The sequence below is a fragment of the Theropithecus gelada genome, chromosome 7b (genome assembly GCF_003255815.1).
Source record: "Theropithecus gelada isolate Dixy chromosome 7b, Tgel_1.0, whole genome shotgun sequence".
Taxonomy (NCBI): Eukaryota; Metazoa; Chordata; class Mammalia; order Primates; family Cercopithecidae; genus Theropithecus; species Theropithecus gelada.
Window position 1 is genome coordinate 24,072,058 of NC_037675.1, and position 15,503 is coordinate 24,087,560.

General features: G+C 45.2%; 1 protein-coding gene across 4 annotated transcripts; it reads left to right on the top strand.

The window, feature by feature from the left end:
• The first annotated feature begins 10,454 nt into the window (after window positions 1-10,454).
• On the top strand, window positions 10,455-14,600 carry MRPL52 (mitochondrial ribosomal protein L52). Of its 4 annotated transcripts, none has more exons than XM_025392311.1 (5): window positions 10,455-10,495; window positions 10,608-10,665; window positions 10,742-10,809; window positions 13,675-13,746; window positions 14,431-14,600. In XM_025392311.1, exons 1-5 carry the CDS (start codon window positions 10,468-10,470, stop codon window positions 14,535-14,537), a joined length of 333 nt encoding a protein of 110 aa, XP_025248096.1. In that variant the 5' UTR covers window positions 10,455-10,467; the 3' UTR covers window positions 14,538-14,600. The 4 variants fall into 4 exon arrangements, with proteins under 4 accessions (XP_025248096.1, XP_025248095.1, XP_025248094.1 ...); XM_025392310.1 differs by having other exon boundaries at window positions 13,675-13,739; XM_025392309.1 differs by having other exon boundaries at window positions 10,457-10,495; window positions 10,605-10,665; window positions 13,675-13,739.
• The last annotated feature ends 903 nt before the right edge of the window (window positions 14,601-15,503 follow it).

The window sequence follows — 15,503 nt, forward strand, 5'->3', positions numbered from 1 at the left end:
TTTTTTTTTTTTTTTTTTAAGAAACAGAGTCTTGGCTGTCTCTAAAAACTACAAAAATTAGCTGGGCATGGTGGCGTGCACCTGTAATCTCAGTTACTCGGGAGGCTGAGGCATGAGAATCGTTTCAACCCAGGAAGCGGGGGTTGCAGTGAACCGCCATCAAGTCGCTGCACTCTAACCTGGGTGACCGAGGGAGACTCTGTCTCAAAAGAAAAAGAGAGAGAGAGAGAGAGAGAGAGAGAGAGAGAGAGAGAGCACCAAAGTCTTTCTGTGTTGCCTAGGCTGAGAAAGCAAAATGTTAAAGCCAAATACAGGGCATGACGCCCTTGAAAAACAAAGCAGTTTAAGAGAGGAAACACATGAAGCACAGATGCCTGATGCTTCACATTATTCTTAACTCCAGTCTTTGCCAGTTGAAGTCCAGAGGTTAAAAGACATTCAGTTTAGGATGACGAAGCTGCTTTCCTGTGGCTTCTGAGGCTGATGAAGTCATAGAGGAGTGCTGTCCAGGTGCCAGACCCCTCCCTCCAACAGAGTTCCATGAGGTCCCTGAGAATGCTGATGATGTTGTCAGCGCTCTGGGGTTCTCTCTCTCTCTCTCTCTCTCTCTCTGTGTGTGTGTGTGTGTGTGTGTGTGTGTGTGTGTGTGTGTGTGTGTTGTGTCCAGGGAGGCTGAGATGAGAGGTAGCTGTTTCGGTGAGGCGCCCTTTCTGGTATTTACAACCCATGGATTGTCCCCCTGCTGTATCACACTAACCACATCAAAGGTTAAATTTAGGGAGGCCCAGACAGGAAGATTGCTTGAGCCTAAGAATTCAAGACCAGCCTAGGAAACATAGCAAGAACACATCTCTTTAAAAAAAAAAAAAATGTGTATATATATAAAGGCTGAACTTGTCTTCCTTTTTTTTTTTCTTTTTTTTTTTTTTGAGACAGAGTCTCACTCTGTGGCCCAGGATGGAGTGCAGTGGCACAATCTTGGCTCACTGCAACCTCTGCATCCCGGGTTCAAGTGATGCTCCTGCCTCAGTCTCCCGAGTAGCTGGGACTACAGGTGCCCAGCACCACGCCTGACTAGTTTTTGTACTTTTAGTAGAGATGAGGGTTCACCATATTGGCCAGGCTGGTCTCGAACTCCTGACCTTGTGATCCGCCTTCCTTGGCCTCCAAAAGTGCTGGGATTATAAGCATGAGCCATGGCGCTTCTAAAGACCCTTCTCTTCCCAGATTTCCTAGTTCCAATGAAACTTCCCACCCTGCTCTCAAAGTCCTCCAGCTCTGGCTCCTTGACTCCCACATCTGCTAAATAATTGTACTTGTCCACTTTTGCATGCTGTGTTCATATTATACACATTATTTGTTCACCTAAATGCATATGCCCCACTCCACCCCAGGTGTTTTTTTGTTTGTTTGTTTGTTTGAGACAGTATCTTGCTCTGTCACCTAGGCTAGAGGACAGTGGTGTGATTACAACTCACTGCAGCCTTGACCTCCCCAGGCTCAGGTGATCTTCCCACCTCAGCTTCCCACATAGCTGGGACTACAGGCACACGCCACCATACCTGGCTAACTTTTTGTTTTGCTTTTTGTTTTTTGTTTTTCCAAGATGGAGTTTCACTCTTGTTGTCCAGGCTGGAGTGCAATAGCGTGATCTTGGCTCACTGCAACTTCCGCCTCCCACATTCAAGTGATTCTCCTGCCTCAGCCTCCCAAGTAGCTGGGATTACAGGCATGTGCCACCACACCCAACTAATTTTTGTATTTTTAGTAGAGACAGGTTTTCGCCATGTTGGCCAGGCTGGTCTCGAATCCTGACCTAGGTTATCTGCCTGCCTCGGCCTCCCAAAGTGCTGGGACTACAGGCATGAGCCACCCCGCCTAGCCAATCTTTTGTATTTTTTGTAGAGACAGGGTCTCACCATACTGTCCAGGATGACCTCGAACTCCTGGGCTCAAGCAGTCCTCTCACCTCCCTGACCTCAACATCCCAAGTAGCTGGGACCACAGGTGCATGCCACTATGCCCTGCAAAACACACACACACACACAAATTAAATTTTAGTAGAGGTAAGGTCTCACTATGTTGCCCAGGCTAGTCTCAAACTCCTGGGCTCAGGTGATCCTCCAGGCTCAGCCTCCCAAAGTGCTGGGATTACAGGCCATGAGCCACAGTACCTGGCCAGTTTGTCATCTTTTCTTGTTTGTGTGTGTGTGTGAGAGAGAGATGGAGTTTCACTCTTGTGTGCAATGGTGCAATCTCGGCTCACCACAACCTCCGCCTCCCGGGTTCAAGCGATTCTCCTGCCTTAGCCTCCCGAGTAGCTGGGATTACAGGCATGCACCACCACACCCAACTATTTTTGTCTTTTTACTAGAGATGGGGTTTCTCCATGTTGGCCAGGTTGGTCTCAAACTCCCGACCTGATCCTCCCACCTCGGCCTCCCAAAGTGCTGGGATTACAGGCGTGAGCCACTGCGCCCCGCCACTTGTCTTTTCTGTCAATCCTGTATGTTGACACTTGGGTAGTTCTTCGAGCCTTTGGCTTCTGCTACTTGATTCCCCAAATGTAAACTGTGAGACTCCAGTGCTGTACACCTCACCTGTCTATCTCAAGGCCAGCCAAAGGCTCAAGGAACCAAGCTTGGGAAAAGTGTCACTCAGTCTTCATTCTTCCTTTAACTGTAAAACAATAAATTCAGGGCCACATTTTGGTTCAATTTTTTGATTCCTAAAAATGACAAAGCAATCTGTACAATGATTGCTTCCTGGACTGTCTACCTACTTTACAGTTTTATTGTGAAAATCATAGGAAATCGTTTATGTGGAAGTGTTTTGGTAAGTAAAAACGAAGAGTATTAATGCAAGATGACAGTGATACTGTATGTCTTATTTCCCTTCCTTATTTAAGTCAATCTGTTGGCTTCTAGCCATGTTTCTTTTGTTCCTATCCCCTCTTCTTGTTCAGCCCTAGCCTGTATCATTCTTATTGTTATCAAAAATAGCTGCTTTTACTACTTCAACCAGGATCCACCTTTCCCTTCTTTCAGAGCACAACCTACAGCCACCTCCTGTGGAAAAACTTCCCAGTCTTGCAGAAGAAAATGATAAACTTCCAGATAGATCATTATACCACTCCCATGGGTTTCTCCCATCAGCACATGTTTGTGTCTTGCCTGTGTGAACCCCAAAAATTTAAGACAGGTCTCAGTTAATTTTTTTTTTTTTTTTTTTTTTTTGAGACGGGGGGTCGCTCTGTCACCCAGGCTGGAGTGCAGTGGCCGGATCTCAGCTCACTGCAAGCTCCGCCTCCCGGGTTTTACGCCATTCTCCTGCCTCAGCCTCCCGAGTAGCTGGGACTACAGGCGCCCGCCACCCCGCCCGGCTAGTTTTTTGTATTTTTTAGTAGAGACGGGGTTTCACCGGGTTCGCCAGGATGGTCTCGATCTCCTGACCTTGTGATCCGCCCGTCTCGGCCTCCCAAAGTGCTGGGATTACAGGCTTGAGCCACCGCGCCCGGCCGTCTCAGTTAATTTTTAAAGATTATTTTGCCAAGATTACGGATGCTCCTGTGACACAGTCTCAGGAAGTCCTGATGCCATGTGCCCAAGGTGGTCAGGGCACAGCTTGGTTTTATACATATTAGGGAGACGAGACATCAGTCAATATGTAAGAAGTACATTAGTTCCATCCAGAAAGGTGGAGACAGCTCAAAGCAAGGTCCCCCACACTGGGGACTTCCAGGTCACATGTAGATGAGAGGCAGATGGTTGCACGCCCAGCCCTGAAAAATATATTCTTACTGCATTTACACAAATAACTGTATTGCCGTAAGTTAAGAATACTCACAAATGTTTCCAAATTCTGGAGAAATCAGGTAGAGAGACATGAATATGCTCCAAATTTGTTCATAGTCTGGAGAAATCAGGTAGAGAGACATGAATATGCTCCAAATTTGTTCATAGGACTATACTANGAGAAATCAGGTAGAGAGACATGAATATGCTCCAAATTTGTTCATAGGACTATACTAAATTGTTAAAAGCTGACAATAGCTCAAAAGAAAAGTTTTAAGACTCTGAAAAACAAAACAAAGCATCAGTAAACTTTTTTTTTTTTTTTTTTTGAGATGGAGTGTTGTTCTGTTTCCCAGGCTGGAGTGCAGTGCCACAATCTCGGCTTACTACAGCCTCTGTCTCCTGGGTTCAAGCAATTATCCTTCCTCAGCCCCCCAAATAGCTAGGATTACAGACGTGCACCACCACACCTCGCTAAATTTTGCATTTTTAGTACAGATGGGATTTTCCCATGCTGGCCAGGCTGGTCTCAAACTCCTGACCTCAGGTGATCCATCCGCCTCAGCCTCCCAAAGTGCTGAGATTACAGACATAAGCCACCACACCTGGCCAGAATCAACAAACATTTTAAGCAAAAAGTCAGAAAGATTGGTTCAGTCCATGCAGTTAATTTCTGTTCTGCTTAATACTCATGAACATTTTAGCTCTCCATGAGTCCTGAAAGTTTTTCCTCTATTCTGATGTCACAATCTCCAAAGTTATCAGAAACCTGCATTCAAGAGCACCTGCTAGAGTTTTATAGCTGATTACAAAACCACCTTTTAAAGAGGACCAAAAGACAATTATCAATGGATGAAAAAAAGTTTTAAGGCAGCCATACTTAAAAGACACAATTGACAAGGAAATTTGTTACCTCTGTGACACACAATAATTTTTATATAACAATTATTATTATTAATGATAATGTACACTAACACTAAGTTATATCAAAGTTACTGGAGTTTCCCATAATTTTGGAACACATACCAATAACATATTTACACAAATACAGCCCAAAGAAAACCAAACACCATTTCATATGTGACAATGCTTCCTGTATAATTTGTATACCAAACAAACCAAATTATGTCATTTTTTGTGGGGGAGAACTTTTGGGGGATCTAATTTCTTAAAGAATTAGGTTAGAAAAAGACAAAATTTATAATGTGATTTTGGAAAGTTTGTCAACCATAAAAGGTTTAAAACACTTGATATTATAAAGTAGGATTACAGGTCATTGTAAAGTCATTTATTTAACCAAAGTGATAATTCAAGAATTTCAAAAAAAAAAGCAAAAACCTTAATTCTTCGAGAGAGGAGACTTAATTTTCTAAACAAGAAGGCCTAATGAAAACAGCATGAAGTCAATTATATTTGATTTCAAAATTTTGTAAACAATCTATAAAATTTAATCTTGATTATAAAATGTAACTTCCGTAAGCCTTTTACAACCTTTATAACCTTTATTAACGAGTTGGTTAAAGCTGCAAGAAAACCTTGTTAATCTGACACAGGGTCCATATACTGGTTTTGCATCAGTGTGTCTTTGACACTAATGATATTTATAGAGAAGCTGAACTTATTTCACATTTCAAAATTGGCTCTTACAATCTTGCATGCCTACCTCTTCCACAATAGTCCCTGGGCCTTGAGGAATTGAATAACTTTAATTTCAGGCCCTGTGTCTCAGGAAAGCAGTTTATTTTGATTTGCATGTTCTATGGGGCTTGAAGATGAGGCTTTAATTGTTGTCAGTGTTTAAGATTTAGCAGGACTTGATGTCCTTTTTAGACCCAAGAGTCAGACCCCTGTAACTCAATGTCACAAGGACTTTAAAAGCACATACAGGCCAGGCACCGTGGCTTGCACCTGTAATCCCAGCACTTTGGGAGGCCGAGGTGGGCGGATCACAAGGTCAGGAGATCAAGACTATCCTGACCAACATTGTGAAACCCCGTCTCTACTAAAAATACAAAAATTAGCCGGGCATGGCAGCGCACACCTGTAGTCTCAGCTACTCAGGAGGCTGAGGCAGGAGAATCGCTTGAACCAAGGAGGCAGAGGCTGCAGTGAGCCGAGATGGCGCTACTACACTGCAGCCTGGGCCACAGAGCAAGACTCTGTCTCAAAAAAAAAGCAAATACAGGCTGGGTGTGGTGGCTCACACCTATAATCTGTAATCCCAGGACTTTGGAAGGCCAAGGTGGGCAGATCACCTGAGGTCAGGAGTTCAAGACCAGCCTGGCCAACATGGTGAAACCCCATCTCTACTGAAAATACAAAAATTAGGCTGGGCACGGTGGCTCACACCTATAATTCCAGCACTTTGAGAGGCCAAGGTGGGTGGATCACCTAAGGTCAGGAGTTCAAGACCAGCCTGGCCAAAATGGTAAAACGCCATCTCTACTAAAAATACAAAAATTAGCCACGCATGGTGGCGGGTGCCAGTAATCCCAGCTACTTGGGAGGCTGAGGCAGGAGAACCACTTGAACCTGGGAGGCGGAGGTTGCAGTGAGCCAAGATTGCGCCATTGCACTCCAGCCTGGGTGGCAAGAGTGAAACTCTGTCTCAAAAAATATATATATATATGTATATTAGCCAGGCATGGTGTCGCATGCCTGTAGTCCCAGCTACTAGGGAGGCTGAGGCAAGAGAATCACTTGAACCTGGGAGGCAGAGGTTGCAGTGAGCTGAGATCCCGCCACTGCACTACAGCCTGGTGACAGAGCAAGGCTCCATCTCAAAAAAAAGAAAAAAGAAAAAAAGAAAAAGAAAGAAAAAGAAAAAAAAATCTTATCTCAGTTTTTTTTTTGTTTGTTTGTTTGTGTTTTTTTGAGACAGAGTTTCACTCTTGTTGCCCAGGCTGGAGTGCAATGGCTTGATCTTGGCTCACTGCAATCTCCGCCTCCCAGGTTCAAGCGATTCTCCTGCCTCAGCCTCCCCAGTAGCTGGGACTATAGGTGCACAATACCAAGCCTGGCTAATTTTTGAATCTTTAGTAGAGACGGGGTTTGACTATGTTGGCCAGGCTGGTCTCAAACTCCTGACCTTGTGATCCACACGCCTGGGCCTCCCAAAGTGCTAGGATTACAAGCGTGAGTCACCGCGCCCGGCCTAATGAAAGCCTTTTAAATACAAATATGCACACATGCATGCATACAGACACACATCTTGGATGTTAGCCTTTTAATTAAGCTGACTTTTAACTATTGAGCTCCTTAACAAAAGAAAAAAAAATTTTTAAATCTCATTACCATATTTCAGCTATGACAAAATGCTACTAAACTAACTGATCACACAAATTATATGATTTCTGAGCGCTGTAAGTGTAAGCAGAAATTAACACCAGCTGGCTGTTAAATGCTAACTTTATTCGTTTAAAAGGAATTTGCAAGACAAAAATGCCAAACCAGTTTCTTACCTAGTGATGGGTCACAGGCTGTAGACTGCTCTCTACCAGCCTAGAAGCAGGAAAAAAAACAACTCATCTTCTCTGTTGGAAGTGAGTTCGAACTCAAGGAAAGAGGAAAACTTACCTTCCTGTAGGAAGCAAGTAAAACTCAAAAAAGAAAAGAAAAGAAAAAAGAAAGAAAGAAAGAAAGAAAGAAAGAAAGAAAGAAAGAAAGAAAGAAAGAAAGAAAGAAAGAAAGAAAGAAAGAAAGAAAGAAGGAGTTGTACAGCAAAATAAACTACTTTAGATCTCAACCAAATTTTGGGAGATCAGGGATTCTCTGGAGGGGGTGCTCTCAGACCTCAGCAAATTGCCCTATTGGTTTGAGCCATAAAGTTAGCTCATGCTGGTACCAAGCACCAGTAGGAGATTTCTTTTATTTTTTTGAGATGGAGTCTCGCTCTGTTGCCCAGGCTGGAGTGCAGTGGCGCCATCTTGGCTCACTGCAACCTCTGCCTCCCGGGTTCAAGTTATTCTCCTGCCTCAGTCACCCGAGTAGTTGGGATTACAAGCACACGCCACCACACATAATTTTTTTTTTTTTTTTTTTTTGAGATAGAATCTCGCTCTGTCGCCCAGAGCTGGAGTGCAGTGGCACAATCTCGGCTCACTGCAAGCTGTGCCTCCTGGGTTCATGCCATTCTCCTGCCTCAGCCTCCCGAGTAGCTGGGACTACAGGCGTCCGCCACCACACCAGGCTAATTTTTTGTATTTTTAGTAGAGATGCAGTTTCACTGTGTTAGCCAGGATGGTCTCGATCTCCTGACCTCATGATCCGCCCACCTTGGCCTCCCAAAGTGCTGGGATTGCAGGCGTGAGCCACCGTGCCCAGCTAATTTTGCATTTTTAGTAGAGATGGGGTTTCACCATGTTGGCCAGGCTGGTCTCCAACTCCTGACCTCAAGTGATGCACTTGCCTTGGCCTCCCAAAGTGCTGTGATTACAGGCATGGGTCACCGTGCCTAGACAATAGGATATTTTTTTTTAAAGGTTAAGGGCATCTCCACTCAGAACTCTCCTGTGGTTACCAAAATGTGAACTCCCAAAATTTGAGACAGGTCTCAGTTAATTTATAAAGTTTATTTTGCCAAGGTTGAGGACACGCCTGTAACACAGTCTCAGGAAGTCCTGAAGAGATGTGCCCAATGTGGTCTGGGCACAGCTTGGTTTTATACATTTTAGGAAGACATCAAAATGTAAGAAGTACATTAGTATTTGTTCTGTCCAGAGAGGCAGAGACAGCTCAAAGTGAGGTCCCCCCTCACTGAGGGCCTCCAGGTCACATGTAGGTGAGAGACAGATGGCTGCATTATTTTGAGTTTCTGATAAGTCTTTCCAGAAGAGGTAATCAGAATATGCATCTATCTCTGTGAGCAGAGAGATGACTTTGAATAGAATTGGAGGCACAAATCTGCCTCCAATTCTGTGGTTCCCAGGTTCTCAGCTTGAAGAGGCCCAAGATATTTTCCCTTCACACCTGGCATACAGTTAATGGGCTCTTTTGTAGGAGTTTCAGGATTTATAAAGCACTTTCACTCACATTATCACTTTTAGACTGTTTTCACAAATGTAACATATTAAGCATTTTTTAAATTAAAAAATGAAGGATAAATAACTTCTCCAAGACATCACTGAATAGCAAGTGATAAAAGGAGGGGAGTCACCAATGAGGGTTTGCCACTTTCTAGTACCTACCTCACAGGGTTGTTGCAAGGATAATATTAACCAATGTGTGGCAGTAGCACTTATAAAAATGGAATGTCACATCTTAGCTCCAATACAATACCCCTTCCTCAGGAAAGTCATCTTTGATGGTGTACTGTAGATCAAGTTCACACTATAAACTCATAAACAACATGTACTTCCTTTCCCAGCACTCAATGACAGTATTAACGTATGAATGACAGTATTAATGTATGTCATCATTTGATTGTCTTTTTTTTTTGAGATGGAGTTTCACTCTTGTTGCCCAGGCTGGAGTACTGTAGCAGAACGAGCCACAGTCAAAACTCCTCAGACACCGGATTAAAGAAGGAAGAGGTTTATTCGGCCGGGAACGTCAGCAGATTTGTGTCTTAAAAGCCAAGCTCCCAGCCGAATAAACCTCTTCCTTCTTTAATCCAGTGTCCAGGAGCGTTCTCAGGATCCGCATTGCTTAATCTGGCCAGAGTCCCCGCCAGGGATGCTCTACAGGGCAGGCAGTACAATGGCACAATCTCGGATCACCGCAATCTCAGATCACAGCAACCTGCGCCTCCCGGGTTCAAGTAATTCTCCTGCCTCAGTCTCCAGAGTAGCTGGGATTACAGGCATGTGCCACCATGTCTGGCTAATTTTGTATTTTTAGTAGAGACAGGGTTTCTCCATGTTGGTCAGGCTGGTCTCGAACTCCCAACCTCAGGTGATCCGCCCACCTCAGCCTCCCAAAGTGCTGGGATTACAAATGTGAGCCACTGCACCCGGCCTGTCTTTTTTCTTTTATTCCGAAAGCTCTATCAGGATATTAATGTCTGGTTTTATTCTCCATAAAATCTCCTACACCTAATACAGCACTTGTCATATGGAATTTTTTTTGAGGCAAGGTCTGGCTCTGTCACCCAGACTGGAGTGCAGTGGCGTGATCTCTGCCTACTGCAGCCTTGGGCCTCCCAGGCTCAAGCGATCCTCCCACCTCAGCCTCCCAAGTAGCTGGGACCACATGCATGCACCACCACACCCAGCTAATTTTTCATTTTTTTGTAGAGAGGGAGTTTCGCCATGTTGCCCAGGCTGGCCCAATTTCCGATTAACTCTAGATTTGATTACTTTTCTTAGTCTAGGAAAACTGTGTTACAGTGATGGGAGGATCTGTAGAATGACGTTGATGTTACTCCTCTGAGATCAAAGTTACTATTAATATCAATTTCGATGAACTAGAGACCGCTGTAGGGAGATTGTGGGAACTGTTCAGAACGGTTTAATCTGGGAGGACACGACTTCTACTGAGAATGCATGCCCTGAACGACAATTCGTTTTCACCTCAAAAACCTGGATCGCAGTTTTGTCTCTCCTTCCGTACGATGACCCAAGATGGCGGAGCCCGGGATTGAAAACCCAGATTCAAGATGGCGACTTCCAGCTTCCCCCATAGCGTCGCGCGTGGCCACCGAGGCCACGCCTACTTCCGGCGACTCCGGCTCAGCATGGCTGCTTTGGCAACTGCTCTCTTCAGTGAGTGGGTATAGATAGTAACCGTGGACTCGGAGGCGCGTTGGGGAGGGGCACAGGACCCCTGATCCGGCTGCGCGGCCTCTCCCCCAGCTCTGTTCTGTTTTCCCAGCAGGTGTCCGGAGGCTGCACTGCGGCGCAGCCGCTTGGGCGGGCAGCCAGTGGCGACTACAGTGAGTGCTGGGATGAGGGGTCCTGGGGGACCAGAAGCCGGGCTGGGTCCTCACAGATCTGTTTTTCTCCACACAGGCAGGGACTGGCTGCCAACCCCTCCGGCTACGGGCCCCTTACAGACCTCCCAGACTGGTCATATGCGGGTGAGCGCTGATCTGACAGTTAACTCCACTGGGGAGATTTTCACCCAGAGGGAACGCCCCTGGACGGGGAGCTGGGGGTATCAAGGTGGGGGCGTGTAAAAGTGTTGAACTTTCTATTTGGAAAACGGAATTTGGGGAATCCCTCGTGTTTATTTTGTAGATTACACTTCAACTAAGGAAGGTAAAGCTAAACAGGATCTTGACTTGTGGAGATAAGCAGAAGATAATTCTGACTTGGGGCCGCCAGGGTGGAAGCGGGTGACAAGACTTCTGCGTTTTTTAAAGGGGGACATTATTTTTTTTAACCAAGAACCACTTTTCTGTGTGGTTAGTGAATTTTCAGTATTTGGTACCAAATGCAGGGGGAGCTCTTTGAAAAGCTACAGAAATAAACATCTCAGAGGGGTAGAAGGATGAAGACTACGGATGGCAGGCTCCCTTCAGAAAATTATTTTCCCTTTACTTACAAAAGAGAGGGGTGGGGGAGAGTAGATATTAGCCCTAGAAGGGAGGGACCTTAGAGAAGTTGAAGCTACTCCCCATTCTTCTTATGAGACTCCAGTGTACAAGTAGGAAATTTGAGGCCTACAGAAGTGAATTGCCCATGATCATACAGCTAGGTAGTAGCAAAGCCAGGACTAAACATAGGCCAGTCCTCCTTGACAACACAGAGATCTGAATATTTAATCCCCTATTGTTGCTCTCTAGGAGTATGATCCTGCTTAATTGGATAATTGGTGACTGAGGAAGATGGTGAAGATTTTTTCCACTTGTTATTTACTGTAAGAAGCTTGGCATCTCCTTGTAGGAGTATGGACTGTTGGAAAGACTCTGGAATTATATATGACTGCTTCTTTTTTTTTTTTTTTTTTTTTTTTTTTTTTGAAATAGGGTCTTTCCCTGTCACCCAGGCTGAAGTGCAGTGGCATGATCATCGCTCACTGCAGCCTTGATCTCCTGGGCTCAAGCAGTCCTCCCACCTCAGCCCCCCAAGTAGGTGGGACCACGGGCACACACCACCATTCCTGGCTAATTTTTTTTTTTTTTTAACACCTAGTAGAGATAAGGTCTTGCTATGTTGCCCAAGCTGGCCTTGAACTCTTTAGTTCAAGTGATCCCCTTAGCCTCCCAAAGTGCTGGGATTACAGGCATGAGCCACCACGCCCAGCCTGTGGACCTTATTCTTAATCTAGGCTTCCCTTCTCGCTAACTTTGTGGTCTTGGACAAGTTACTTAATTTTATCTTAGTCTCAGTTTCCATATCTGTAAAAGAATACCTATCTCATACGGTTCTTATAAGGATAAAATGAAACAACCAATGTAAAGCATGTGGCATACACAATATTGGTTCCCCTTCCTGATAAATATCACCTCTTCTCTGTCTTGCCTTCAAACTTCTGGGCAGAGTTTTCACTCTGTTTCTTTCTTTGCAGAAAGTAAACTACTTGGGTCAGATACTGCATCTTTTCAGCAAGTCAGCAGATATTTGTGGATGTTTATTAACATGCTTATGTGCCTACACTATACTATGAATAGCAAAAGCTAGCGATACAGTTCTTGACCCAGGGAACTTAAAGTCTAACTGGGACAAAGCATGGACGTTTTAAAAATTAAGTAATAGTATTCAGGGCCAGGCGCCGTGGCATGTGCCTATAGTCCCAGCTACTCGGGAGGCTGAGGCAGGAGAATCGCCTGAGCCCAGCAGGTGGAGGTTGTAATGATCTGAGATTGTGCCATTGCACTCCAGCCTGGGCGACGGAGCAAGACCTTGTCTCAAAAATAATAATAATAAATAATAGTATTTCAATACTCTGCCCCTTTCCAAAAGGACCTGAGGTAGCTAAATAACACTTAAAGAAAAAAAGTACAGTAAATGTCCCAAGGCAAATAGGTGAATATTAAATAGTCAGCACTTCTTTCAGAAGAAAAGGCTGATGGATTTGAAGAGATTAGAGTTTCTGGGAAAGTTAGGGTTTGATTGGACCTAAGGATGAAAATTTGGCTGGAAGAAAAAGAAAAGAGGGCATTTCATTGTGGAGTGGGATGGAATTTAGCAAAGATACATAGTACAACAGTGATCACATTGCTTAAGAATTTCTGAAGACAAAACAGATTCAGCATTGCAGAGGACCTCAAATACAAGGCTAATGAGAGTTAAGTGAAATAGAGTAGTAAATAGCCGGGTATGGTGGCACGCACCTGTAATCCCAGCTACTCAGGAGGCTGAGGCAGGAGAATCACTTGAACCCAGGAGGCAGAAGTTGCGGTGAGCCGAGATCATGCCATTGCACTCCAGCCTGGGCAACAAGAGCAAAAGTCTGTCTCAAAATAAAAAATAAAATAAAAAAGGCCAGGCACAGTGGCTCACGCTTGGAATCCCAGCACTTTGGGAGGCCGAGCCAGGTGGATCACAAGGTCAAGTGATCAAGACTATACTGGCCAACATGGTGAAACCCCGTCTCTACTAAAAATACAAAAATTAGGAGTGGTGGCACATGCCTGTAGTCCCAGCTACTCAGGAGTCTGAGGCAGGAGAATCTCTTGAACCCGGGAGGCAGAGGTTGCAGTGAGCTGAGATTGCGCCACTGCACTCCAACGTGGCAACAGAGCGAGACTCTCTGAAAAACTAAATAGATAAATGAAATAAAATGAAAGAGAGTAGTAGTATGCCTAAGAGCTCATTCTGGGTTATCGTACCTTACCCTTGAAGATGAGGGACGTATTTTAGCTTAATTAAGCTACAGTGTATATGAAATGGAAGAGAGGAGCTAGAGATTGGTTCTTCCCTTATTCCTATCACAGTATTTGCACAAGGTGCTGCAGACCGTCTCTAACACTTGCCTTTTCTCTCACTTCTACTTGTAGATGGCCGCCCTGCTCCCCCAATGAAAGGCCAACTTCGAAGAAAAGCTGAAAGGGAGAAGTTTGCAGTGAGTGGCTAGAGCAACAGCCAGGGCTACCTGGAAGGAGAACATTTAAATCATAATTTGTCTTGAGCTGTGTTGCACCTAAGCAAACATGTACCCCTCATGCAGAGGTTTTATTAATAACAGCCAAAGGTTGTTTATGTTTTTGTTTTTGTTTTTTGTGAGATGGAGTTTCGCTCGTTGCCCAGGCTGGAGTGCAATGGTGCCATCTCAGCTCACCTCAACTTCCTACTCCCGGGTTCAAGCGATTCTGCAGCCTCAGTCTCCCGAGTAGCTGGGATTACAGGCATGTGCCACCACGCCTGGCTAATTTTGTATTTTTAGTAGAGACGGAGTTTCTCCATTTTGATCAGACTGGTCTCAAACTCCCGACCTCAGGTGATAACGCCTGCCTCAGCCTCCCAAAGTGCTGGGATTACAGGCGTGAGCCACCGTGCCTGGCCCCAGCCAAAGGTTTTAATAGCACTGTGAGAAGGGAGGAAGAGAGTGGGACACTGCCAGGACAGGAACCAGTAGTAGACATCCTGCTGCGCATTTTGCTGTCTCCCTCTGCTTCCCAAGCCAGGACTTGCTCCCACTGGGGAGTCAGCAGTGTCATTTTCCAGATGAAACCTTTGAATTTGTAAGTGGAAGGATATATAGTGTAGCGCTTAAGTCCCAGATGTTATCCACACTGTTTCCCTGTCTGTTTCAGAGACGAGTTGTACTGCTGTCACAGGAAATGGACACTGGATTACAAGCATGGCAACTCAGGCAGCAGAAGTTGCAGGAAGAACAAAGGAAGAAGGAAAATGCTCTTAAATCCAAAGGGGCTTCACTAAAGAGCCCACTTCCAAGTCAATAAAAAGCAGCTCCTGCCTCCCTCAGCCTCTCTCTGGATTTCTTTTCTGTCACCTAGATGCTTCATCCCACCCAGAAGAGAGCCTTCACATTCCCCATCTGTCTCCAAAGCAAAAGAGCTGGGACACCAAGAACAAGCTGTTAAATCACTGCCTGGGAGGCTTGGCTTAGTGCCCTCATCTCTGGCTCCATTCCAGTTCGGCTAAGTCTTGCTTTAAAATGTTTACCTCCTTTGCAGGCCATAGGACTGGCCCAACTATGAGAAATAGCTGTTCTGTGCACATGAAAAGGGGACAGCAGTTTTCCTGGTTCTAGCCAGGCACTCAAGCCTTTAAGAGCCCATACACAGTTTAGGCCATGTACAGCTGGCATCTAATAAATGTATTCATGAAAAAGATTTTCAGCCGGGCACGGTGGCTCACGCCTGTAATCCCAGCACTTTGGGAGGCTGAGGCGGGTGGATCACGAGGTCAGGAGTTCAAGACCAGCCCAACCAACATGGTGAAACCCCCCCCCCCCCGTCTCTACTCAAAATACAAAAATTAGCCAGGGGTGGTGGCACACACCTGTAATCCCAGCTACTTGGGATGCTAAGGCAGGAGAATGACTTGAATCCAGGAGGTGGAGGTTGTGGTGAGCCAAGATTGTACCACTACACTGCAGCCTGGGCGACAGTGAGACTCCATCTCAAAAAAAAGAAAAAAAAATTTTCTAGTCTAGGTCCCTTTTTTGACAAGCATCTGGTGTCAGTCTTCCTAAGATTCAAATACGTGGTCCAGGTGGTTACCCCCACTAGGAAGGCTGATGTGGGAAGAACCATATCTGGGTGTTGCATGTTCTGCCAAGAGTGGGGTTCTGAGGTCTCCATGTTTCTGACTGTATTCCAGAGATTGGTTGAAGAGGGGCTTGTACCTTCCAACCCCAGTT